Below are 26,910 nucleotides of genomic sequence, written 5' to 3' on the forward strand. Positions count from 1 at the left end.
TTTGGGGGTAAAAAACCTTTTTCTAAAACCACTTCATACACTTTGCTACAGAAATGACAAAGGATGCTGCAGAGGACATAAAACTTACTCACTTTTCCAACCAATAGCGAAGATGAGATCCACACCTCCAACAGAAGTTGACCAAATCTGCTCTGTTAAATTTGAAGGGCACTGGAAACACATAACAGCCATACACTCAGGAGCTACTGTATAACCAACAATGACTTCCTGGTGCATGCTCATTTGTGTGTTTTCAGACTTGTGAATGCCCTAAAACATGGTTGGGGTTGCAGTTGGTTTGGCACCAGTTCACTTTGAATTATTACGGAAACATCCAAAGGTATTTAAAAATGGCACCAGCTGGCCTATTAAGATCCCTATTACCTCCAATAATTGCAGAGTCACTCCTTATTGCATTAGCTAAAGGTTCTCCCTCATCTATTGGTCCCGAATGATCTGTAGCAGAAACAAAAAGGGAAAATGACAGAGGCAAGCAGAGAGAGGAGAGTTTCAATATATCCATGTACACAGCTACAGCCTACTTACTGTATATGCAATGACATACAGGTATACAAAACAGGTACACAATAGTATATATGCAAGGCTTCTAAGAACAAGGGTGTTGGGGGGGTGTTGTTGTTGCTTTTAATTCACTGTGTATAATTAAACCGCACATACAAAAAATAAAAAATAAACACTTAGAGGAAAAGACATAGGTTGAGAGGGTGGGAGGAAAAGAACCCAGTACCTTTGGACCCTATCCTTTAGGTTTACTGCTAGGCAACCTAATATGTAAACTCTGAACCTTTGTCTTGTATTCTGTTTCAGGGTGTAGAACAAATGAGAGCCATATGCTTGCTACCTGCAAATGAATGAGTTGTTTCACTTGATGTTGAGTCAGCTCCTGCTAAAGTGCCACAGTTGGACTGGGTGAAATGTCCTTTCACAGTGACTGGAGCCGAGCTGGAATGGTGCAGCGCTGCCTTCAGGGGAGCGATATGGTTGAATTGCACTGAAGAGAGACATCCAACGAACCCCTGAGAGTTTGCCTTCATGGTGTCCGGGTCTACATCACTATTCTCTGCTAATCAAAAGAAACAGAAGGAAATTAATCATAGTGCAAATGTACAAAACAAAGAGACAGAAGAATAATTGAATAATTAACCTGTATTCCTCTGAGCCTCTATGCACATTGGCAACATATGCAAATTTGCCATCTCCCCATTTTTGGACTGCTTTTAATGAGAATATATTCATTATATATGTATGTGTGCGTGTGTGCATGTGTGAGAAAGAGAGAGAGACAATATGTATGGCAGTTACTAGTCTGCCAATATATTTTTTTTAATTAGCTATTCCACATTCAAAGCCCAAACTGTAAAACTCAATTCAGATGTTTTAATTATTGCATATATTTATATTCATTCTCCATAAACTTCAAACATTAATGGAAAATAATCCTAATCATGAATATGTAAACCACCATACATCATTCTGTATAAAAGCTATCAACAGCAACTCAGTCAAATTCTGATGTCTTAAGAGAGTGTTTCACATACAACAAATATTTTACCAGTATTGCTTAAGCTCTATGTTATTTTTTTATTTTGTCACATGTATTCCTTACCCATATTAAGCTTTACTTACTTAAGAAATTATGTGTTGAGGGGGAAATTTTAATTCAAGATACTTTATCTCCAATTTGAACCACAGTTTTGCACAAATGGACTCTCAAAGTTCTCTGTCCCATTTTTGGACAGAAAAATTGGGGACTAGAGGCAGGAGGACTTCAGAAGTTTCTTGGGTGAGGGGTTACTATTCACAATGACAGTTTCACAGTTCATTCCTTTCCTCCCAAGGTGTCAGGGAACTGACATCGGAGGAAAGGGAAGTGGTAGGGCTCCCAGAGACTGGGAGAGAGTCAACAGCTAAAGCAGGGACCAGTAGGGGGAGCGCGGGGTCTCTGGAGGAGGATCTCAGTAATGCTGAGAGAGACGCAGCAGCCCAGGCAGGAAGCAGAAGGGGAGAGAAAGGGGTGAGAGACACTTCGAGCGAAAATAGCGGGGAGGTGTCAGAAGCAACTGCAGGGAGACCTATGCTTCGCCGGAAGCTGTCACGTCGTGAGTCCAGGAGACGCGTTTCCGTTAAGGAACTTCTTTGCTGGAAGCGCTTCCGCAGACAGCCACTGTCGGACTCTACAAGTGACTAGAGCAGACATGTCTGAGGAGCTCTGTCACACACAGAGGTTTGTGGGGTCGCACAAACTCTGAAGGGGCACTATTTTAAGCACAAGCAGCTAATCATCCCCTGACAGCAGTCCGACAGTCTCTGTACGCTGCCTGTGCAGGAGAAGGCATCATGAGCGACCCAGCAGGAGCCGGAGCCGCAGGGGGTGGAGCTGGTCCAAGCTTGGAAGACAGATACCGAGCATTGGAGGTCCAACTTGCGCTGCAGACGGCGAGGCTCGAGGAGAGGAGGGCTCAAGATGCAGACAAGAAGGGGAGAACCACTCAGTTCCCCAGAAAGGTACCAGGATTAGTGCAGAAGTTTGGGGGGGACCCCAAGGATTACCATGCCTTTAGGACTGAAATGCAATATGCCCTGAATGTGCAGTTTGATGAGTTCCCTGATGAGGAATCCCAAGTTGCTTTCGTAATTGGGCATCTTGAGAAGGGGGCGCGAGATTGGGTTCGACCCCTGATGGCAACGCACAACGATATCCTGAAGGACACTATGAAATTCTTTCGTGCAATGGATATCATGTTCTCCAGCGATATTGAGGAGGGGGGAGTGCGCAGACAGCTAATGGCTTGCAAGCAGGGAAGCAGATCTGTCCGTGAGTACTGGACTGAATTTACCATGCTGATTCACAGATTGGGGTGGGATTTATCGGCAGCACCCATTCAGATGCTATTTGAAGAAGGTCTTTCTTCAGCTGTGAAAGACGAGCTGGCCAGGAGCCCCAGGGCGGTGTCTATGGATCAGCTGACCAAATCTGCGCTGACCATTGGAGTGCGCCAGGAGGCAAGAGCCTTGGAGAGGCGGGAAGGGAGAGGGGAACGTTGGAAGGAGTTACGCATTCCAGACATTCCTGAGCCAGCTTTCCCGCCGGCAGAGCCGATGGAAATCGGAACAGCCCGCGCGCGCGCAGTTTCAAAGCCCAGTGAGGGGGCGAAGAAGGAGGGAAAGGGACCCCGGAAATGCTATCTCTGCCAACAGCCAGGCCACTTTGCCAGAGTCTGCCCCCAGAGGAAGGAATGGCAAGGGATGGTGGGAACTGTTGAGGGGGAAGAGCAGGGAGAAACGGAGCAGGTAAAAGCCAACGCCTGGTTGCCAGCAGGGCACTGCAGCCAGGCCAAAGAGCAGTGAAAGTGCCCCTTTCCCAAGTGCCAGTGCCAGAAGCTCCTCGACCTGCTCTAGTGATTGAAGTGTCGCTAGAGTTGCAAAATGGACACCCCCTAAAAATAAAGGCGCTGTTGGACTCAGGCAGCTCCTGCAATTTCATGAGCAAGGAGTTTGCGGCTGAACACCAGATACAGACTATCCCCTTAAGCAACCCCCTGCAGGTGACCACGATCGATGGCAGAGAACTGTTGGGAGGAGGCGTCAGCTTGCAGACCATCCCAATGATAATGAGGGTGGCAAGGCACACAGAACTGATAGCGTTTAATGTGGCCACCTTGGGAGGCGCTCCCATTATTTTGGGAATGAGCTGGCTAGCCCTACATGATCCGCTGGTGGGCTGGCATCAAAGAGTGGTTTCCTTCGGTTCCGCACATTGCTTAGAACACTGCAGGGGGGAAAAGGGGTCAGCAGGGGCCCAAGCCACCCTAGCAGGGACAGAAGTGATGGAGAAGGGGAAGGTGCCATCACAGTATGCTGATCTCAGCGACGTGTTCAGCGAGAAGGAAGCTGACCAACTACCCCCGCATAGGCCCTTTGATTGCCAGATCAATTTACTCCCTGGAGCACAGCTTCCTGTAGGCAGGTTGTATGCCATGTCAGACAGGGAGATGCAGGAGTTGCGAGCGTTCATTGACAAGAACCTGAAGAGAGGCTTCATCAGAGAGTCCAAGGCAGCGGGGGGTAGCCCAGTGTTTTTTGTGGATAAAAAGAACACGGACAAGCCGAGACTGGTATGTGACTTTCGGGCCCTAAATGCAGTGACAGAGCCGGTGGCTTTTCCTATGCCCAGGATTGATGATATTTTGACCAGGGTGCGAAAAGGAAAGATTTTTACAAAGCTGGACCTAAGGGGGGCGTACAACCTGATACGTATAAGGAAAGGGGATGAATGGAAGACCACCATGTTCACCCCTTTGGGGGCATTTGAATATCTCGTTATGCCTTTTGGATTACAAGCAGGCTCCGCGTGTTTTCAAGCCTTTATGAACCATGTACTGGGGCCTTTGCTCTACAAGAATTGCGTGGCCTTCTTAGATGACGTGTTGGTGTATTCGGAGAATGAGGAGCAACATGTGAGAGACGTCAGAGAAGTGTTGAGCAGGCTGCAAGCCAACAGACTGTGGGTGAAACTGGAGAAGTGTCAGTTTCATACCAAGGAGGTGGAATTCCTGGGGTACCGCTTGTCAGACAAGGGGTTGGCCATGGACCCCGGCAAGGTTCAAGCGGTGCTGGAATGGAAAACCCCCAAGACTAAGAAGGATGTGCAGAGGTTCCTAGGGTTTGGAAACTTTTATCGTAAGTTCATCCGAAACTTCGCTCACCTGACGGCGCCCATCACGGACTGTCTCAGCAGCAAAAAGAAGTTTGTTTGGACGGGGGAGGCGGAGCGAGCGTTTGAGGAACTGAAAAAGGCCTTTGCCTCTGACGAACAACTTCTACATGTGGATTTACAAAAAAAGCTGAGGGTCGAAACAGACGCTTCTGACAGAGCCATAGGGGCAGTGCTTCTTCTGCAGCCAGGGAAGGAGGGGTCCGAGTGGCGACCGTGTGCCTTCTTTTCGCGAAAGCTGAACAAATCTGAGAGAAACTACACGGTGTATGACCGGGAACTTCTTGCGATTTATGAGGCCTTCCGGAGATGGAGGCACCTACTAATTGGTGCACAACAGAAGGTGCAAGTACGCACGGACCATAAGAATCTAGAGTATTGGAGAACTGCGCGAGTGCTCAACCAACGGCAGTTGAGATGGGCCCAGGAGTTCTCCAAATTTAACTTTGAGATTTGTTACGTACCAGGCCAGGAGAACGTTAGGGCGGACGCTCTATCACGCAAACCTGAATATTTGGAGGGAGAGGGTGCACCCGAAGAGACCCATGTCATTCCCGAGGATCGCTGGGTGTGTGGGGCGGCACTGGTGGGGCTAAGGGAACTGATAGAGGGAACGGTGCAGGATGAATATGCCCAGGACAAACTCAGGGGTCTCAGGAGGGAGGGAGACAAACCCGGGGGTTTTGAGGAGAGAAACGGGGCGTTGTACTACAAGGGAGCGTTATACGTACCTGAAGGAGAATTGAGGGAAAAGGTACTCAAGCAACTGCACGATAGCCCCACAGCAGGGCATTTTGGGCAACACAAAACCATGTGGCTGGTTACCAGGGAATTCTGGTGGCCCAAGGTCAGGGAAGATGTGCGGGAGTATGTGAGAGGGTGTGACCGATGTCAACGAGCCAAGGGGGAGAGGCGGGCACCGGCAGGTTTATTAGAACCACTACCCACGCCGGAAAGACCATGGGAGGCAGTGGCAATAGATTTTATGACTGATCTGCCCAGGTCCAAAGGGAAGACAGCCATTATGGTTGTGGTAGACCTGTTAACCAAGATGGCCCACTTTATAGCCTGCTCACATGCGGTCACAGCAGAAGAAACCGCTAAATTGTTTGTGGAAAATGTGTTTAGATTGCATGGTGCCCCCTTGAGGGTGGTTTCGGAGCGAGGGAAACAATTTACTTCCAGGTTCTGGAGGAAGCTCATGAGCTTATTGCATGTAGAGGTGAATTTCTCAACTGCCCGTCATCCAGAAACCAACGGGCAGGCGGAAAGAGCTAATGGTGTCCTCCAGCAATATTTGAGGTGTTATGTGAATGACAGAGAGAATGATTGGGTGGAGAAGCTGGCGTTGGCAGAATTTGCCTATAACAATGCGGAGAACGTGTCCACGGGAATGAGCCCTTTTTTGGCCAATCACGGGTGTCATCCCCGAGCCTTCCCAGGGGGGGAGGGGGAGAACTGGAGCGTTCCAGCCGCAGAACAGTTCGTTGAAGAAATGGAAGCGATCCATCGCCAGCTCCAACTTAATTTAAACAGGGCGAAGGAGGAATATAAGAGGCAGGCAGACAAAACCAGAAGGGAAGGAGAAAGCATTAGGGTGGGGGACCAGGTGTGGTTGTCCACCCAAGGGTTACCATTTAAAGGAGGTTGTAAGAAGTTAAGACCCAAAAGACTGGGCCCATTTGAAGTCACGCAACAGGTCAACCCAGTGGCTTTCAGACTCCGGTTACCTAACCACATGAAGTTGCACCCAGTGTTCCACAGATCATTGCTGTCACCGTATATAGGGGACAGAGAGGGGAGGGTCAATAGGGGACCAGCTATGGAGGAAAAAGAACACAGCTACCATGTAGCGGAGATTCTCGATTCCAGGTGGAGGGGAGAGCAAGTAGAGTATTTGGTAATGTGGGAAGGGGAGCCGGAGTCGGAAAACACCTGGGTCAGGGCAGAGGATGTAGATGACGAGGTTTTGATTGAAACTTTTCATCAGAGATTCCCTCGGAAACCCCAGCCAGTGGCGAGGTTCCGGAGGGAATACTTCGCCACCACCGACGAAGAAGAAGAGTTGGAGGGGTTCGCTGATTCCGAGGTGGAGGAGGATTCAGCGAGTCGGAACGAAGACCGATGGAGGGAAATGTTCGAGACGTCGGAAGATGAAGAGGATTCTTTTAGGGGTTTCAGCTCCTCACTGCCCAGAGGAGAGAGTAGGGGCGGGGGAGAGGGGGGCCCTGGAGGGGAGGTGGATGTCAGGGAACTGACATCGGAGGAAAGGGAAGTGGTAGGGCTCCCAGAGACTGGGAGAGAGTCAACAGCTAAAGCAGGGACCAGTAGGGGGAGCGCGGGGTCTCTGGAGGAGGATCTCAGTAATGCTGAGAGAGACGCAGCAGCCCAGGCAGGAAGCAGAAGGGGAGAGAAAGGGGTGAGAGACACTTCGAGCGAAAATAGCGGGGAGGTGTCAGAAGCAACTGCAGGGAGACCTATGCTTCGCCGGAAGCTGTCACGTCGTGAGTCCAGGAGACGCGTTTCCGTTAAGGAACTTCTTTGCTGGAAGCGCTTCCGCAGACAGCCACTGTCGGACTCTACAAGTGACTAGAGCAGACATGTCTGAGGAGCTCTGTCACACACAGAGGTTTGTGGGGTCGCACAAACTCTGAAGGGGCACTATTTTAAGCACAAGCAGCTAATCATCCCCTGACACAAGGCTATCCCTTTCCCCTCCTGCTGCTGAAAGTGTGGCAAGCTAGTCACCATTTTATGTCCTCCATATTGCCACACCACAAAAATATTGGGGAATAGGCTGAGAAAGGTCTGCAAGGTGGCCATCTCAGACACATCTCAGAATTTTTCTCAAAACATTATCTGAGAAATTTCAGCTCTGTTTTATTTTGAACTGTAAGGAAGTCATGTGGATAAATTTACTCTAATTCACAAACTATGAGGCATATAATATTCATAACATGAGAGACAAGCCTGGCCGAAGACACATTTCCTTGCAAGATAATGAGAAACATCTATTCTGTGAAGTCAGATCTATTTCACATTGTGTAAACCTATCACTACATCAAGTCTTGCAAACCTTACAGAGTATTTTTGAACCTAAGCCTTTCTGGTGATGGTAATCGCTGCTATTATTTTAGTAAACACCTGTATGCTAATTTGTTCCTATCTGCAAGATGCATGCAGAGCTCAATTTTAACATGCCAAGTGGAGATTAGGTTATGGCAAAATGTCAGCCTAATGTCTTTATCACACAGTCATTGCATGATTCTAAAAACAAAAAACCACCTTGCATAATATTGCAGACATGTGAGCTACTTACAAAAACAAATGGTACACTTCAGAACAGCAGTCACAGATTCTACCACATGGGTGATGTCAAGTTACAATACTACTTCCATTAATTAGTTCACAGGTGCAGCATAGGTGATGTAGTTTCTTCATTAATTAGCTGGAGACCACTATACCGATCATGACATTTCATTTATAGTCTCAAATGTTTGTGCCTAAAGAGCTTGCTACAATGAAGCTCTCACTTAAGCCTGTATTATATTATTGGGATATTTAACATTTACAGAGCCCAGTCCTACTGGAAGCTGCAGTCAACCGGATTCCAGTGGGCCCAATATATTTTGCTCCCTGAAGAGAAGGACAATATGGTCCCTTTCTCCATTCATTATAGAAAAGATGACCAGACTGGCCTTGACTCTTATGTCAATACTGGTTGGCTAGCTTTGGGGCTCCTTGGCAGGTCACTTGACACACAGTTCTGTCTCCTCTCTGTCCCTCTGCTTTAGGGTTGCCACCTTTGTTCTGACAAAATACAGGACAGGACGGGGCAGGGGGGCATTTTTCCCCACCCAATGCTGAGATGACTTCAAAGCAATCCATTACAATTTATTGCAGCTTAACAGGGGGCTTCTCTGAAATTAGAATCATAGAATCATAGAGTTGGAAGAGACCACAAGGGCCATCGAGTCCAACCCCCTGCCAAGCAGGAAATTCATCACATGCGCACACACATAGACATGAATTTGTAAATCTCTCTGTGCTTTGCTACCCAGAGCTTAAATACATGACCCTTGCGTGGCAAGGCCCAGAACTCTCCCCCTTTGTTGGAATAAAGACACTTGACACCAGTATTTTAGGTTAATGGGCTAAAAAAGGCCACAACTTTATTGGTTACAGAATGTGAGTGGTATTGGCTTAGGCATTGGAACTGAGCCGACTATATCTGACTCCTGCCTGCCTGCAGGAAGTCTCAGAAGGGTTAACCACCGGTAAGGGGAGCCCTGTTGATGCACATCAACTAGAATCTCACCCAGGGTCACCCCAGGAGAAAAGGGGCAAGTCCCTAGCCGTGGGCTAGCCACTCCCCTTGGTGGACCGGATTGGTCGGACTAAGGGTGACACGGCCGGGGACTCCCTATTACGTGGGGGCTAGCCATGCCCCATGCACATGGGGTGAGCTTGCAACCAGCCCGCAACTTCGTTTCCCCTGGAAGGGAAACGGCTTTTTCACACCCTTTCATACACATGGATTTGGAGAAGACCCCTAACTTAGCCTAGAGCATGGTGGAGGGGCGGGGGGAGCAGAAATACAAGACAAACTGTGTCATGTATGGAATCAATACAGGACATAACATTTTGCAATGAAACACGGGACGATTCCATATTATACAGGGTGGGTGGCAATCCTATGTATCCATCACCTAAGGAGGCTGTCTCACTGATAATCCCTGGTTATGCTTGACCAAGGACTGCCAGCTCTAGAGACCTCCTGGTCCAGCATAACGTATGACTAACTGCAATGGAGCTGTTCAGAAACTTCACAATGACCGCTCCCCACATTAAAAGGGGGGCGCCCTTTGCGTGGATGCACACAGCCCCTGGACCCTGTGCGGCTCCATTAGCACAGGCTTGGCTTCGCCTTCCCCCAGGTGGGATACCTGGAGGTCTCCGCCTACCTCAGTCAGTTGTCCAATCCTGCCTGGGGAAGCGTTGCCAAGGTGACCAGGCCAGGTAGGGGGAGGGACTACCTGCCCACACAATAGAGGGAGGATCTTACCTTGGAATCTTCAGTTGGCTCCAGAGCTTCTCCCACCCTACCCACCCTCAGTTAAGACTTATTTTGCAGGTTAACCTTTTCTCCACAGGTATGCGGGCGCTGCTACGTCAAGGTCACTGTTGAAAGGCCGGAAAGGAATTCCCCTGCATTGGCAGGTTTTGCCTTTCCCGTAGCAAAACGTCACAACTTTGGTGGTGTCAGGCCTTGGGAGGAATCCTTTAGTCTATCTTCCTGAATGGGGGGGGCGTGCAGCAGTGACCCACGCCCCCCTCCTCTTTGCGGCAGCGATACCAGGGTTCCCCGTTAAAGGGGTTTTTGAGGGGAGGCTTTGACCATACGCCTAGAGGTTGTCATTGCTCTCCCCTGCGACGGCGGTGTAATGGGGGCGAGCTCTCTTTGCTTGAACATATGTTCTCCAGAGCCAGCCCATCCCCCCCCCACTGGATAACCCTGATGTTCGCCAGATCCCTGGCTGGGGACTGGAAGGGATAAATGCCCAATGCCTGAGCCAAGGTCTATCCACATCTGAAATATAATAAAGTTGTGGCCAATTTAATCCCATAGCACGTTGTCTTGAGTCGTTATTCCAAATGAGGGGGGGTGCGCCCAGGGTTTGGGGGACTCCACCTGTCCACGCAATGAAACAGCTAGATTGTTAACTTCAACTGGCTGCAGGGACCAATCCTTAAGTAGTTTTGCTTGGGGACAGCCTGTTTCTGGGCACAATGGAAGGTGGTGGTGCATGCTTTTAATGCTCTAATTGACTTGACGCCTGAGTATCTTAAGGCTGCCTTTTCCTGCATCTTTCTCTCCAAATGTTATGCTAACCAGCAGAGCCATTCAGAACAAAGGTGCTTCCCCAAAAGAAGTCTTTTTGAATAAGGTAAGTGATGAGGAAGAACATGGGAAAGTGAATCTGTCAGAGTGCTCATTAAACAGCCAATGCTGTCACCTCTCTCTGCAAACAATTTGGGATGAATGCTCAATAAACAGGTCACTTGGACATGTCTAGTAGGCATTTTCTAAATGTTGCATAAAAAAATAAGATGTTGCATAAAAATATCAAATTTTGTTCATAGGTGTACTTGTTTCTGAACTTATCCTTGTTCTGAGAACTGTCTTTAGCTCTCTTGTGTTTTGAGATTGTTCAGAAAATGAAGACACAATTACCTCACTTACATACTTTAACACTGAACCTATTTCCATTTTTGTCTCACACATTTATCCTCAGAATTAAAGAGAAAATGGGTAGAACATTCGGAGCACATAACAGAACTCTAAACAAAATAGCATAATTATGAAACTTCTGTTAGAATGCTTTCCTTCGGATTCATGGACTAGATTTTAGAAATTTCTATAAACCATACTTTTACATTCAGACATGGAGATTACTGTTTGTTTTCCTTGGTTATAATACTACTGCTTCTCTCACAGCTTCTAATATTTCTTTTACACTCCACAGTGGAACTGTGGCTTTTCCAGGGTTATACCACCCTGTTATGCTAAGTTTCACTCACATCAGTGGGGACGTATAGAACAACAATGGACATCACTGAACATGTCACCACGCTTTATGCCCATCTGTGATTCTGTTTCCCCATGATTCACCAATCAAAACAGCAGAAAGGAACTGTATGCTGGAATAGTAAAGGTAAAGGTACCCCTGCCCATACGGGCCAGTCTTGACAAGACTCTAGGGTTGTGCTCTCATCTCACTCTAGAGGCCGGGAGCCAGCGCTGTCCGCAGACACTTCTGGGTCACGTGGCCAGCGTGGCGAAGCTGCTCTGGCGAGCCAGCGCAGCACACGGAAACGCCGTTTACCTTCCCGCTAGTAAGCGGTCCCTATTTATCTACTTGCACCCGGGGTGCTTTCAAACTGCTAGGTTGGCAGGCGCTGGGGCCGAGCAATGGGAGCGCACCCCGCCACGGGGATTCGAACCACCGACCATGCGATCGGCAAGTCCTAGGCACTGAGGTTTTACCCACAGTGCCACCCCTATACTGGAATACCATCCCGAATTTCATCACATGGCACAATCCCTGAAAATGCTGCGGAAATTACAGCACAAAACTCCCAAGGTTTTCTGGCTTAATGTTGTTGCAAAAGCATTTTTTCCCTGGAAGCAATAAACATGGAAATGAGTGCTAAACTTCTACTACATTCTGATGTATTTCCAGAAGTGGCTTTTAAGTCATGTGAAAGATCACATAAAATGTAGAAATTATTGGGTAAGGAAATGCTAGGAAAACAGAATAAAGTATTGCCTGAATACAACCTCATTTTGGTTGCCTGCCCTTTTCAGTTTTCCTGAAATTTCTATGCACATTGCTTGTGGAAGGTAACATCCATCTAGTAGTGGCGCTATATTAATTTTTGCCACCAAGGACGAAAATGTTAATTGGCTGTAAATTAATGTGCTTACAAAAATGTACACAGCATGCATGTTTTCTATGCCTCCACACATTAGTTTCCAGACAGAAAATGTGATTCAAATTAGAAAAGAAAATCTTCCATGAAAGGTTCTCTTTCCCTTTTTTATTTCTACAAGTATGAGTCCAGCTTTTAATAACTTCATATTTGGATCAGAAGAGGTGTCGTTTCTGCAGAGTTCCAATTAAATTATACTAAGCGTAATTTCTCACTCACATTTAACACAAGAAAATTGTGCAACTTTCAGGCATAGAGCATTGTTGATTTCTAGCACTGAAAGGTCAATGGGGTGTGCTACACAGTTATCCAGCTGGAAGAGTATTTCAGAGAAATTACAGGTGTATTATTTATCAATGCTTAGCATTTGCACCCACAACCAGAATAAAGAGGAAAGACACTTGTGTACCAAGGCCCTGTGACACAGCCACTCCCTATGTAATGAAATAACCAGACCAGACAACAACATATACAATTTTGGGGTTCAAATAGGCCACACCTTTATTGGTAATGGATGTGAATTTTTGGCACAGCCATTGAGTGAAGCCATTTATTTAACTCCAGCCTATCTGCTGGGAGTGTATCTAAGGGTAAACCACACAATGGGGTCCCTACAACCTACATAAAATAGTGTTGCCCCCCCGAGGGGTCCCTGCTGGAATAGTTCTATGGCCTTTCCCCATCTGGGCATTGGACAGAAGCAACTCCTCACTGATCCCTTTAACAGGATACCCTTAACCAAGGAGGGGTAGGCAGAGGCAAGACTAAGGCTTACCCAATGCCTAACCTTACAAAGTTGTGACAACTGCTATGAGGGTTCTGAAGGAAAACCGAGGAGGAGTGTGGCAACAGCCTCAATTTATTCTCCCAAGCGGGCGGAAGCAATGCTCATTGGCTGGCTGGTTCTGTCCCCTGGAAAATCCCTGTACCCAGGCTAGCCTGTCATTGGCCAATCTGCAGACAGGCCTGGAGTCGTCACCAGCTGGCCTCTGGATCGCTGACATGGGGTTGTGACCAGGCCACAATGCTGCCTGACCACTTAAGGTAAGTGGACTTGTGACTGGTACAACGAGGGTCACAACATAATGCTTATTATAACAAGGAGATAGGCAGTGATTACTCAAACTGTACAGGAAATCTGCCTAAAGCAGAAGCAACTTTCAGAGCTTCTGCCCAAAATAACAATGAGCCTGATCTATCTCTGAGAAGGATGAAGCTGATAGGTAAAGGTAAAGGGACCCCTGACCATTAGGTTCAGACTCTGGGGTTGTGGCGCTCATCTCGCTTTCAGGCCGAGGGAGCCAGTGTTTGTCCGCAGACAGCTTCCAGGTCATGTGGCCAGCATGACTAAGCCGCTTCTGGCGAACCAGAGCAGCACACGGAAACACCATTTACCATCCCGCCAGAGCGGTATCTATTTCTCTACTTGCACTTTGACATGCTTTTGAACTGCTAGGTGGGCAGGAGCAAGGATCGAGCAACGGGAGCTCACCCCATCGCAGGGATTCGAACCACCGACCTTCTAATCGGCAAGTCCTAGGCTCTGTGGTTTAACCCACAGCGCCACCGCGTCCCTATGAAGCTGATACATTACCACAAAACCTTGTCAATTCACCTCCTGTGGACAAGCCAATGCCTGTCATATAGGATGCAGAACTGATGTCTGAGCTGTGCCTATTAATTGCACAAACACTACAATCTGCCATCTCTGAGTTAGAAGCGATCTGCTGACTGATTCTGCCCCATCTCGCCACACCTCTTACGTTGCTAAAAGAGGCTCGTTCAGTTCAAAGTATCTAGGAATGGGGAATCTACACTCACCATCTTGGTGCCTTTAACCACTGGTGTGTGCTTGTAACTTATTTGCCTGCATAGAATTGTCCGCTGTTACTGGATTCCCTCTCCCATCTATTGGCATCCTTCCAGCAGAAATGGTCAACTCTGCCCTCAAGGCAGTTGATGGGGGGAAATTCCCACTCAACCCTTGCACAATAAGCTATTTCTACAGTGCGACCAGGGCAAACTGGGAACTAAGCTGGTTGGAGTGAAAGTTGGGTTTTTCCAGCACTTTCTGCACTCTGTCTCAATGCCCTTGTGTCCTGAGCTGGATACGACTCCATGCACACGCACCCCAGTCTTTTGGAGTCACAAGGAAAGATTGGGATTGTTGTAAGAAAACTCACTTTAAATGTACTGCATCACATAATCAACATTCTACATTTGTAATTCCATCAATTCTTTTCTGAAAGATTCATTACAGCAGTTTTGTACCACTGGACATTTTTACAGGCTGGCGTTTTGAACCACTGAATGGTTTGCTTGCTTCTCAGAAGAGCTTTGAAAGCTAAATCAAAGATTACAAAGTTACAAGCTGTATTCATGTACAGGCAACTATTTAGGACAAGGTATTCACAATATTTTACCATATTTACCGTACACTCTATAAAACCCAAGCCTCTTCCACCTAAATCCAACTCTCAAACCACTACCCCCTGATGAGTCCTGATCATTCCTCCTGAAATAAAATAGCAGAATGATGTGCTTTGTGTATTCTGGGAGGCCATGCTATGCCACAAGTTGCATCACTTGATCTCCTTCCATAGATGAACATATTCGAAAACAGAACTTCTGTGATATGATTTGCAAAGGTGCATCATTCAAAAAGAATGTCATTTTGCAGCTTGAGCAATTAACTCATTTTCTTTTGCCTATAACACGAGTGTGATTTAGCCTTTTCTTTGTTAGACTGCACAGAGAATGCCATGTTTCATTATGCCTGATTGCAAAAATGGAAAAGATAAGTATGAAATTATTTTTAATGGAATCCACGTGCACATCTTTCTAGGAGCACTTACCAGCGATTACATGTATGCACTTTGACAAGAATGAAGCTTCTACCTTGATTGTCACTCTCTGCCTAATCAAATGTGAAAAAGAAATGTTTCTCAACAAGATTAGCATCAGTGTGTGTGTGTGTGAACGTGAGAGAGAGAGAGATTAAGATTATTTTTTTAGGGAAAATCTACAGCAATGTACTTACCTAGGATCTTGCCAAGTGTGAGCGATTTGATTGCATTGAATTGTGTATCCGAAGAAAGAAAGAATTTCATCCTTTCATTGTGGTCAATCTTCAATATTATTCAGTGAGATGCAAAAAGTAGTTGGATGTAGGACAGTTGAAATGGTAAGGAGGAGGAAAAAGAAATAATTATCAATGATACAATTAACTTAAGAGAACGACACTAAAGGTATACGAAATTTATTAAAACACAGGTAACAGTTAGGTAAACCACTTTGTAAAGACCTCTCTTTGATTTATTTATTTTTAACTGTGCTTTTATGGCCAAGATATTGTTTAAGGAATGACAACTTATAAACAGCTCTTTTAATATCCATTTGGGTAGTTCTTATCTATTCATCTCTAAGTACAGTATAATTGGCGAGCCTCATGAAAGGACAAAAATGTCTTACCTACCAAACATAAAAGCTCTTACTTATCTGAGAATGAACTTTTAAATTTGAAATAATTAACTACGATGCTATGAAAGTCCCTGTGTTATTATATAAATTGCTTGCCTTCAAATGCTGATGACAGCACGTATCTGTGCTCCACAAGCTCTTAGCCCAATATATTTTTTGATTGCGACATTTCTACAATAGGTTCTGTTCAATGCAACCACATTCAGATATGATTTATGCAAGCTAATCTTCCAGTCCTCTTAGAAACTGTGTAATGAGGTAGGAATAAATACATTTTCCAAGTAACTTTTTCATTAATCCCCGTAGAAGTGCATATTCCACAGAAGTAACTAGAAGTCTTGGGTCATAATACATTTTGAAAAACAGACAGAACTGATTTATATTTTCTTTTACAATAGATTTCATAAAATGTATACTAACGACAGCTCTAAAAAAGAAAAGTGAAAAGCCTATTTCACACAATAGGCTGCTTTGCAGACATGCATTCTTCCTGCTCAACCCAATCTCTGGTCTAACTGAGGCTGGAATTTTTAAGCAGTATTTGGGAGAAGTCAAAGCTTCTCTCTCACACACAATAAATATGAATTTATTAGTAACATTTTGGGGTCCATGGGCAAATTTCAAAATTTGGGAAACTGTTTTTCACATATTGCCACAAAGTGCCTACCGTCAGTTATGTCTAATGACAACATGGCGACCGTGGGATAGTCATAAAGCAAGACTTGCCCAAGAAACTGAGTGCAAGGCGAAAGTTGGATCAGAGACTGAGATGTCAAGCCATCTATTTGACCCAAGATACCATCCAATTTCCCTGAAGAAAAACGATGATGCAAGGAAACGCACCCACACAACAAAACACCTCCCTCCAGATAAACAACAACACAAACACATTTTTTTAAAGGATTTAAAGGATTGAATCCTGTTGCCTAATTAACACTAGGATGCCTTTTGGTCAAAGATTTCTAAACAATTAATATAACTGATTAATCAACAGAAGGTTGCAGTCGTGGTTTTCTAAATGATTCCCCCCCCCTTGGTGAACAAAGTACGCAGACTCCTCCCCATGAACACCCATGCCCTTTGAAAATAAAAGACAATACAGTGGTACCTCTGGTTATGAACTTAATTCATTCCACAGGCCCGTTCTTAAGCTGAAACCATTCTTATTCTGAGGCGCGCTTTCGCTAATGGGACCTGCCGCTGTGTGCGCACCTCTGGCACACGATTTCCATTCGCATCCTGGGGCAAAGTTTGCAACCAGGAGCAGCTACTTCTGGGTTAGCGGAGCTCATAACCTGAAGCGTTCATAACCAGAAGTATTCATAACCAGAGGTACCACTGTATAAAATGAGCTGTTCTTCACAGCAGCATTGTATCATGCCAGGGACATTTCCCCCTTTTTAAACTGGGATGAAGAGGGGAAGATGCAAAGCAGCAGAGAGGTGGGATTGACTCTGCCAGTGTGCTTGAACCATGTCAGCCTCACTGTACCTCATTCCTCTAACTGTATTTTATCAGCTTAGGTTTTTTATATATATAAAGAAAATACTGTACAGCTTTTATAGTATGTGAAGATGTAGCCAGACAGAGTGATCAGTGGGATTGATAAAGGGCGGAATATAAACAGAATATAGAAACATGCCTCCATTTTTAATTACAGGAGAATTGGGTACCTTGGTTAGAAGATGTTCGGGAAACACTATTAGGTATAAGAAGAGAAAAGCCACAAAAACACCACCACCCAGCAAGGTTCTTCCCTTTCTTCATTAAGCCTTTAAAATTGCAATGTTTGATAGGGGTAAAAAAAAACAACAACCTTGCAGTTCTTCTGTGCTTCCTGCTGTTCTATATAAATTATCAATCTTAGCCTGCTCTAGTCATTAGTTGGAAAGATGACATGAATCAGGATTTTGTTATTTTTGTGCCAATACTCTGTGAATGAGACTTTGACCTTTTTTTAAACGGGAAAAGATAAACATCAAAGACATCACTTTGCCAAGGTTCTCTCTGCCCAGCAAGAGTCTGCTATGTTTTGCTTTCCTTCCTGAGGCACTCGACATAAGCACTCAACACACACATACAACGGACATGCTATATTGTATTTATTTATTTTATTTTGCTTTGGGGCTCGTCCTCTTTGATGACAATCTTTATTTTCTTTTCACTTTTTTGCATTACCTCCACAAATAGCTTTTCTTCCTCTCTGTTAATCTTCACACGGTGAAGCTGCCCATCGGCCATGCTTTTGAAATTGATGCTGAAGATGTCAGGAGTTTGATGGCTATCCAGCTTGTACCTGATCTGTAAACTTCCTGAAGGAATTGGGGAAATGATATTTTAGTTTCATGACTGGTATATACAAAACGCCTAGTTTTCAATGTTCATGACCGGGGTATAGACATAATACCTGGTTTCCAGTTTACATAAATGCATCTGGAAAATGATGGTGGTAGAATATTTTATTTACTTACCCAAGGAATATTTTAAATAAGAAGGAGACACAGAAGATAGAAAATATGGAAATTACCCTTCATGTTTAACTCTTTCATATTAGTTCTACTTAGAGTAGGCTATTGAAATAAATGAACATAACTAACTTGGTTTTATTCATTTAAACTCTGATTGTGTTAGGTGGATACAACCCATAATTATCCAGAGTGTTCATGAATATGAATACAATCCGAAACATAGTGTAAAAGCCCAGAGCTGCAGCACAGTTTTTAAAAATTGGACTGTCCTGCTCTCTCAAAAAGGCAGTCTACAGGGAAAACCATAAGGCCACAATCTATCAACCACTGCTTTGCTCTCTCCATAGGAAAAGCTAGCAGTGTTATGTAGTGGGTAGCATGTCAGACTATGAGCTGGGACACCCAGTATCAAAACCCACTCTGTGATGAAGCTCATCGGATATTTTTGGGCCAGTCACTGTTTCTCCGCCTATTCGTACTTCAGAGGCTTGCTGTGAGAATAAAATGGGAAGGGGAAATACTATGTGCACCATCTAGAGCAGTGTTCCCCAACCTTGGGCCTCCAGCTGTTGTTGGACTACAACTCCCATCATCCCTGAGCTCTGGCCTTGCTAGCTAGGGGTGATGGGAGTTCAACAACATCTGGGGACCCACAGCTTGAGAAAGGCTGATCTAGAGCTTATTGGAAGAAAGGTAGATGATAAATGCAATGCATAAATAAATCATAAACATAACTCAAAATACAAGAATGCATGACAGAGAGCATGCTTTGCGTGCAGAAGATGTGAGGCTCAATTCCAGCATCTCCTTTCAGAAAGCCTTGGAAAGAACCCAGAATGATGGCCTGGAAATGTGCCCTGGATGGCATCAGGGTGCATGGATTAGCATCCAACAGTGGCGTGTGCTGAAATTTTTCGTAGGGGAACAGTTAAGGCCAGAGGTGCCAGCTTGCAAGGGTCATGTTGCGCACGTTTGAGCATTGTGCCTCCATTCCCAGCTTTGGGGAGGAGGTGACAGGCCTCTGACAGGATGCTGTAGCCCCCCTGCCCCCTTCTCAAAGCCTGTGGGCTTTGGGAAGGTGGTGGAAAGGCTCTTGGACCCTTTTGGAACATTGCACCTCCCTCCCTAAGCTGGGCTGAAGCTTCTGTAATTTACCAGGAACATTTAGCCAAGTCTCCCTAGCCCACTGACCACATGCCACTGGCACCCAGAAACATCTGTTCAGCATCAGGTTATCATTAACATACAGGTCTTCCTAAAGGTAAAGGTAAAGGGACTCCTGACCATTAGGTCCAGTCGTGACTGACTCTCGAGTTGCGGCACTCATCTCACTTTATTGGCCGAGGGAGCTGGCGGACAGCTTCCAGGTCATGTGGCCAGCATGACTAAGCCGCTTCTGGCGAACCAGAGCAGCGCACAGAAACGCTGTTTACCTTCCCGCGGGAGCAGTACCTATTTATCTACTTGCACTCTGACGTGCTTTCGAACTGCTAGGTTGGCAGGAGCAGGGACCGAGCAATGGGAGCTCACCCCGTTGCGGGGATTTGAACCGCCGACCTGATCGGCAAGTCCTAGGCTCTGTGGTTTAACCCACAGTGCCACCCGCGTCCCTACAGGTCCTCCTACTCAACTGCAGATATGAATGTAAGAAGAAACAGAGAAGCCACTCTTCTTACTGTCATTTCTGTTAATATGCAGACAGGAAATGGATGGAGAGGAAGCATGCTACATAAAAACTTTAAAAGTTTCATGGTAATGTTAACTTTGCCAAAGCATACATAATGACGTACTCACCATTTTTGGCAAGAATAATGGAAAGGTAATCTTTATAGAAGGAGCTTACATAAAGGAGTAAGCTTGGGATCCGCATCGTTCGAAAGGCAAAAGTGATTGCTTCTCTGTTCAGCGTCATATCCGGATGGAAAGACGCAGCGTGAGAACTGGAGTTCTTTGCCAAGCTGTAAGATTCCTGAAAGTTGTACACAACTGAAGAGCCCGCTCCAAAATATGCAGAGATCTCTGAAACAATGCACAAATTGTGTGTTTTGTTAGCATCATCCTGAAATAAACGAAGGTTGTCATTCCTTTTTAAAAGGAAAACAATAAAACACAACATTAATTACATTTCCAAGAGAAAGACAAATTAGAATAGCAATTGTTCTGCACAGTAATTTGAAACATTAGCTATGATTGTCAGGGCCTATTCTTAGCAGCCACTCAGCATACAGTGGTTGCATGCCATTGCCCTCCCCCTGCCAATTTCCAGCTCCATCAAGTAGTGACATGGTAGCTGTGAATACGACTTTTGGCACACCACCCATAAATACAACTTTCTGAGTGCTTTGGCAAGCCAAGCCAAATGAACACTGCACCCAAGTTTATTTCCCAAAGCAGCAAATTCATGTTTCTAATTGCCTTTCTCAAAAAAACAAGTGAAATCATTTCTTTCCATGTGTTGGCTCTACACTGAGGGAAGAGTAAAACCATCCCTGCCAGCTTGCTCCTGACATTTTGTGCCCTCAGGCACCCATCCACTGTCCTTATCCTTGGCACAATATTTGTAAAGAGGAGCCTACAAACGCACAACTTGTTCTCATTGTAATGAGTGTAAAAGTTTGTAAAGTATGCATTCCCATCCCCATTTCATTACTAGATTTCTACTGAAGGACATTGAGAATATGAAAGTTTAAATGATCAGATCAAATGCTGACATCTTCAAACTTAAACAAAGTGGTTCACAATGTTCATACTAATCCTGGCCAACTTTAAGTCTAATTGAAGGCAGATCTAACCACTGTAAATTGAGTTCCAAACTGCAGATATAGTGACATGAGGGTGTAGGGAGCGGGTGGCTCTGTGGTCTAAACCACTGGGTCTCTTGGGCTTACTGACTGGAAGGTTGGTGGTTCGAATCCCCATGACGGGGTGAGCTCCCATTGCTCTGTTCCAGCTTCTGCCAACCTAGCAGTTCAAAAGCACGCCAGTGCAAGTAGATCAACAGGTACCACTGCAGTGGGAAAGTAAACGGTGTTTCCATGCACTCTGGTTTCTGGCACGATGTCCCATTGCACCAGAAGTGGTTTATTCCTGCTGGCCACAAGACCCAGAAAGCTGTCTGTGGGCAAATACCAGCTCCCTCAGCCTGAAAGCGAGATGAGCACCACAACCCTTTGACTGGACTTAACCGTCCAGGGGTCCTTTATCTTTACCTATAAATGAGGGTATACATTGGCCATGCCCACCACCTTTGAGTGGTAGTTGTATATCAGTGCAACCCTTGGGCAATAGAAGCTTAACCAACCCTGGTATTAAAAACATATAAATAAAGCCATACATTAGAAATGTAGCAATTTAAGAAGTTTTAAAAATTCAAAAAAATCATAAAACTTAGTATTAACATTTTGAGTTTGATATTTCATAGAAAATAAATTTACAATTCATGCTTGCCTTTCTTACAGAATGGCCCAGTGTAAGCAGAGAAAGTGCAGTCGCAAGAGAATCCATTGTACTTCTCTTTGCATTTTCCTCCATTGTGACATAAGTTACCGTAGCTGCTACAATGTCCGGGGCAACCTGGTTTTACACCTGGGGTTACTTTTGCTCTCTCTTCCAAGTCAAGAGCTCCTCCATTTAGCTGTAAAGAACGAATACACCCCAGAAATCCTTTCTGCCTGGATGCAGTCCCACCTGCAGTGGAAATAAATTCATTTAAGCTTTTTTTAGGAAATTGAAGTGACTTGATGTGTAATAACCTCCACATCTCAAAACAATCCATTCTGGCACGTGAGCATATCTAAAAATATTTACAAATAACTGCTACTCCAGTGCATATATTGAAAGTTTCTTGGGCACTTGTCAAACCCCTGAAACTGTTTATGAAAGACAGGGTTTTTGGACAGTAGCAGGGAGCAAGCAAGAGAATGTATTGGAATTATCTGAGAGCAAGGGAATATACAAATGTTAGAAACTTATTTCTTATTCCCTCCCTCCTCTGGATTTCATACTTTGTCCTTGAGCTTGTTGTGTGTGCTTTAAATACTGTAAGTACCAACTGGTAAATATATCATAGACCTGAATTTCAGAAACCATAATTTGTAATCACCATGGGATGTTCAGAAGCACAGAACAAGAGTATCACCAGTTGTTATTATTAATATGTTCGGTTATTATTAGTCGTATGCTATCAGCCCATCAATGAAAACACAAGAACAGATACCGTATTTTTCGCCTTATAGGACGCACTTTTTCCCCTCCAAAAATGAAGGGGAAATCTGGGTGCGTCCTATGGGGCGAATGCAGGCTTTTGCTGAAGCTTGGAGAGCGAGAGGGGTTGGTGCGCACCGACCCCTCTCGCTCTCCAGGCTTCAGGAACACATCCGCAGCCTAGGCAGCCCTGTGGGAGGTCCCGCAGGGATGTCTAGGCTGCGGATAGCAGCCTGCCGCCCAGCGCGAGGGGCGCCCTGAAGCAGAGCGCCCCCCGCAGACATCCGCAGCATGGGGAGCTTTGCAGGATTTCCCCGCAAGGCTCCCCATGCTGCGGATAGCAGCCTGCCGCCCAGTGCGAGGGGCGCCCTGAAGCAGAGCGCCCCCCGTGCCGGGCAGACATCCGCAGCGTGTTGGAGCCCTGCAGGAGTTCCCCGCAGGGCTCCCCACGCTGTGGATAGCAGCCTGCCACCCGGCGAGAAGGGTGCCCTGATGCAAAGCACCCCTCGCGCCCGGCAGACATGGGCCAGCCCCACAAGCTCGAGGGACAGCAGGGAGGCGCAGCGCCGCCATCCTGCTGTTCCTCAACCTGGTTCGGTTTCCCCGACCTGCTTTGGGGGGGAAATAAAGGGGGGGAATTCCTTTATTTCCCCCCAAAAAATCTAGGTGCGTCCTATGGGACGGAGCGTCCTATGGGATGAAAAATACGGTACTAATCTGTTTCATTTTTAATGATCTGAAGGAACAATTATACTATAAAAAATGGAATGGAAAATTTGATTCCTTTGCTATCACCAATGAATTGGATTCCTACTTCCTCTGTTGAGAAGAATGGGGAAGTCTTTCTGAATGGAAGATCCTGAATATTGTACTGATTGCTACATAGAATCACAGAATGGATGTTGTTGTTGTTTGCTGTTGTTGCTACATGCCTTTTCACCAGATTGAGACTCAGAATAAATAGTAATAGTGACAGTCACAAAGTGGAAGGCTGGGTTTAGAAATAAAATAATTCCTAAGACATGCCCAGTCAAACCTACATGCTATCAACATTTTAGTTGGGCTTGTAACTTATTTATTTATTTATTTATTTAGTTAAATTGAATTCAATATCAAATAACTTAAAGCATCAAATAGAATGTTATAACATATCAAAACATTACAGATGAATGCCAAGTGCAAAAATACATAATTAAGAGAGCATGATTAACAGGTGTCAAGGGCTGCCTCAGGTCTCAGCTCACAAAAGACCAACGCCAAGCTCTTCTTATATACAAGGATGTTTATTGCAGTTCATTATTGGTTCCACAACCGAGGCGCGCAGCCCCGCGTCTCTTAGCCTAGACGTTTGAAGTCCCCTCTGACTCGGTCCCGCCTCTACACCAGTTTAAGAGGCTTGTGCTAGACCACCTCTTCCTGTCCTTTCTTTTCCGCAGGGTCTTTCTGCCCCCCTGCGTTCCTTCCCTCCTGCTTTCCCCTGACGCGGATCCCTCAGATGCCTGCTCCCCCCGTCCTTCGTGCTTTGGGGCCAGGCTCCTCCTCCGGGCTCTCTGCATTTCCGCGCGCCTCCACATTTGAACTTGGCGCGCTTTCGCCTCCCCTGACCTTCCTTTTGACAGTTACACTACTCCCTGTACTACTCTCCGCCCCTTCTGGCAGGACGTCCTGCTCCGATCTCCTTCCCCTGTCTCCTTCCTGCTCTGCTCCGCGTGTCACACTGGGAACTCCACCCTTCTCACTCCGTTCCTCCTGGGAAGCCGACCCCGATCTCCCACTCCCACTCGGGGTTTCCCTGCTGCTTCCCTGCTCCTGGCAAGTCCCCCCTGTGACCCCCCTTGGCTTGACCAGGGGCGCCCCCTTCTGGGAATCCTCCGATTCACTTGAGAGACTCATGGAAGACCTCAAGTCATTGTCATCCTCTTCCTCACTGTCCTGGGTTTCTTCCCCATCGCTCTCCGTCTCCCCCCTCACCTGTGCCTCTGTCCCTGAAACCCTGACAACAGGGAAACAATATATTCTCTTAAACATAACAAAAATTACAGATAAAATTCAACTACAAAAATACAACAAATCTCCAAACAGCAGCACCATTAGCCAGCTAAACAAATGACTTAGAAGTCGCACACAGACTCGCCCCCCCCCCATTTCCCCCCAAAGGCATTGCTACCAACCATGCAGATAACACAGCTAATCCCTAGACAATTGCTCAGCATCCACACTTCCTCACACCAATGCCCAAGAGCAGATTTTCATAAGGTTTAAGGGGAAGGAAGAATTGGTGAAAATCGTAGGAACTCTGTGCCTAACCTGAGCTGAAAAAAAATACTGTGAAGTGTTTCCTTCTGAGCAACTTAATTAATGAAAATAGCTAAATGCATGCACATCTATGAGGTATAACAAATCACTTGAAAACAAACAAGTTCAAGCAGGTATTTAAGATATATGATCATCATCTCAGTTTCCATATGTTCCCATGGTCTAATCCTCATACTTCGAGAAATAAGCTACTAAATAACTGACATTTTTAAATAAGAAAACCAGTCCTCCATACATTTCCATTCATTTTTTAAAGAGGTCACACCTGGTTTTGAAAGCAAGGAGAATCTGTTTGCCTCCTGTTTTCATCATAAAGATGAAAACTGCCATACACAAAGCAAAAACTACCCCCAAGTTCTTTTAGAAGCTAAATCAAGTCCCAGATTTTCCTGTTCACTACTACTGAAGTTGCCGAGCTGTTAAATTAGTTCTTCAGTGCATATGGTTCCCTACCTAGAAACTAGGATTAATCTTCCAAAGTTGGCCAAACAAGTTTACTGTATTAAATCACAAAACGCCATCTATCTGTGGTAGGTTCAAACATAAAACATCACCTATCAATTTACGGTGCAGCCACCTTCCTTTCTCTAAATACTTTTAAGATTAATTAAAATTTAAATAATTCAAAAAGAAAAAGGGGGATATTATGGGACGTTAGCACAATAAGAACAGGCTAATTTGCCCATTGATTAGGAAAGGGGTTTCAGAGCTACATTCCTTTTGTTAGGACAGGAAGGACTGGAGACTAGTGAGTGGATCTGTTTTGCGTGGCAAAGCCCTGGACCCCCTACCTCTCTCCAAAATAAATACACAAACACAAGTATACAGTGGTACCTCGGGTTACAAACGCTTCGGGTTACAAACTCCGCTAACCTGGAAGTAGTACCCTGGGTTGAGAACTTTGCCCCAGGATAAGAACGGAAATTGTGCAGCAGCACAGTGGCAGCGGGAGGCCCCATTAGCAAAAGCACACCTCAGGTTAAGAATGGTTTCGGGTTAAGAACTGACCTCCAGAACAAATTAAGTTTGTAACCCGAGGTACCACTGTATTGGGTTAATGGGTTAAATAAGGCCACAACTTTATTGGTTACAGATGTGAAATATACTTGGAGTCGAGTGTGGATTTCATGCTCTTTATTCAGCTCATTTTGGTGAGGAGGAATGGAAGTTCCTCCAGAATGTCTGCTTTATATACATTTACACAATGGGCCCCACGTGATTGGCTAATTCCAGAATTCTCCTGTAGGCCAATCAGGTTGCAGATTCACTTCCACCTGGAGCTGGACTGGGTGGCTCCTGTGGACCAATCAGACTGCTGCATTCTGGATCCTATTGTTCTAGGACCAGACTGCTGCATTCTGAGTCCTATTGTTCTAGGACCAATCAGACTGCTACATTTTGGATCCTATTCAACTCAGTACATAACAAGATATGAGCGGTTTGGCTTAGGCAATTGGGTGAAGCAAGACTATAACTGACTCCTGCCCGACTGCAGGAAGTCTCTTTAAGGGTCAACCACCAGAAGGGGGGAGCCCTATGATGTACATCAATTGAGCCCTGCCCCAGGTCATCGTTGGGGTCGTGGCATGGCCCTAGCCCATGCCCAGGCTTTGGACAGGAACCACCCTCCCAGATCCCTTTAACATGGAGGGGCAGGAAGAGTCAACCTCCCCCCCCATAATAGGGCTTACCCAATGCCTAACCTTACAAAGTTGTGACGATTGCTACTAGTTAAGCGAAAAGCAAATGGCTAGTGCCAATTTTACCAAGTGGAAAATTCCTACCTGGTCCCGACAACCAGGCGACTGACATAAGTCATAGCAAGGCCATTGTCAAACCATGTAAGAAAAGAGGGTGGGAGGGATGGGAGATCCCGAAATGGAGGCTGCCTCCCCAGCCACACTGTGATTTAAACTGTCATAGCCACACCCCCAAGCAAACCCGATTGGCTGGCCAGGGGTGTGAAGTGGCCAGGGCTGCTGCGTTCCTCCGCCCACTTCAAGGTCGCTGTGAGGACCCAGATTCCTGCCCACAAAACAGCCCTCCAAAAAGAAAGAGTTGGCCTCTGGTCAGAAGGAGGAAAGGGTCAAAAGACAAGAAATAAGAATTCTTCGTATGCTTCTCCAGTTTATCCAGGCTTTCAGCTTAAGCCAGATTTTAATTTGGGATCCCAAATAACACCTCATGGAATATACACGTCCGAAGTGTGTGATC

At 45.7% G+C, this 26,910-nt stretch overlaps 1 protein-coding gene across 6 annotated transcripts in view; it reads right to left on the reverse strand.

The window, feature by feature from the left end:
- CNTNAP4 (contactin associated protein family member 4) overlaps positions 1 to 26,910 on the reverse strand; it is a gene marked incomplete at its 5' end in the record, with an annotated part of 292,590 nt that overhangs the window by 6,686 nt on the left and 258,994 nt on the right. For 4 of the 6 annotated variants that reach the window (XR_014224342.1, XM_082241505.1, XM_082241507.1 and 1 more), the window contains 6 exons: positions 385 to 456; positions 863 to 1,084; positions 15,270 to 15,357; positions 17,888 to 18,021; positions 19,972 to 20,196; positions 21,625 to 21,864. Coding sequence is in view for 5 of the 6 variants with exons in the window: in XM_082241505.1 (XP_082097631.1) it covers positions 385 to 456; positions 863 to 1,084; positions 15,270 to 15,357; positions 17,888 to 18,021; positions 19,972 to 20,196; positions 21,625 to 21,864 (981 nt within the window). Of the gene's footprint in view, positions 1 to 384; positions 457 to 862; positions 1,085 to 15,269; positions 15,358 to 17,805; positions 18,022 to 19,971; positions 20,197 to 21,611; positions 21,865 to 26,910 lie in introns of those variants that run through there. The other 2 variants (XM_082241506.1, XM_082241509.1) reach the window with 2 other exon arrangements.

This window comes from Podarcis vaucheri (genome assembly GCF_965113315.1).
Source record: "Podarcis vaucheri genome assembly, chromosome: 11".
NCBI classification, from domain to species: Eukaryota; Metazoa; Chordata; class Lepidosauria; order Squamata; family Lacertidae; genus Podarcis; species Podarcis vaucheri.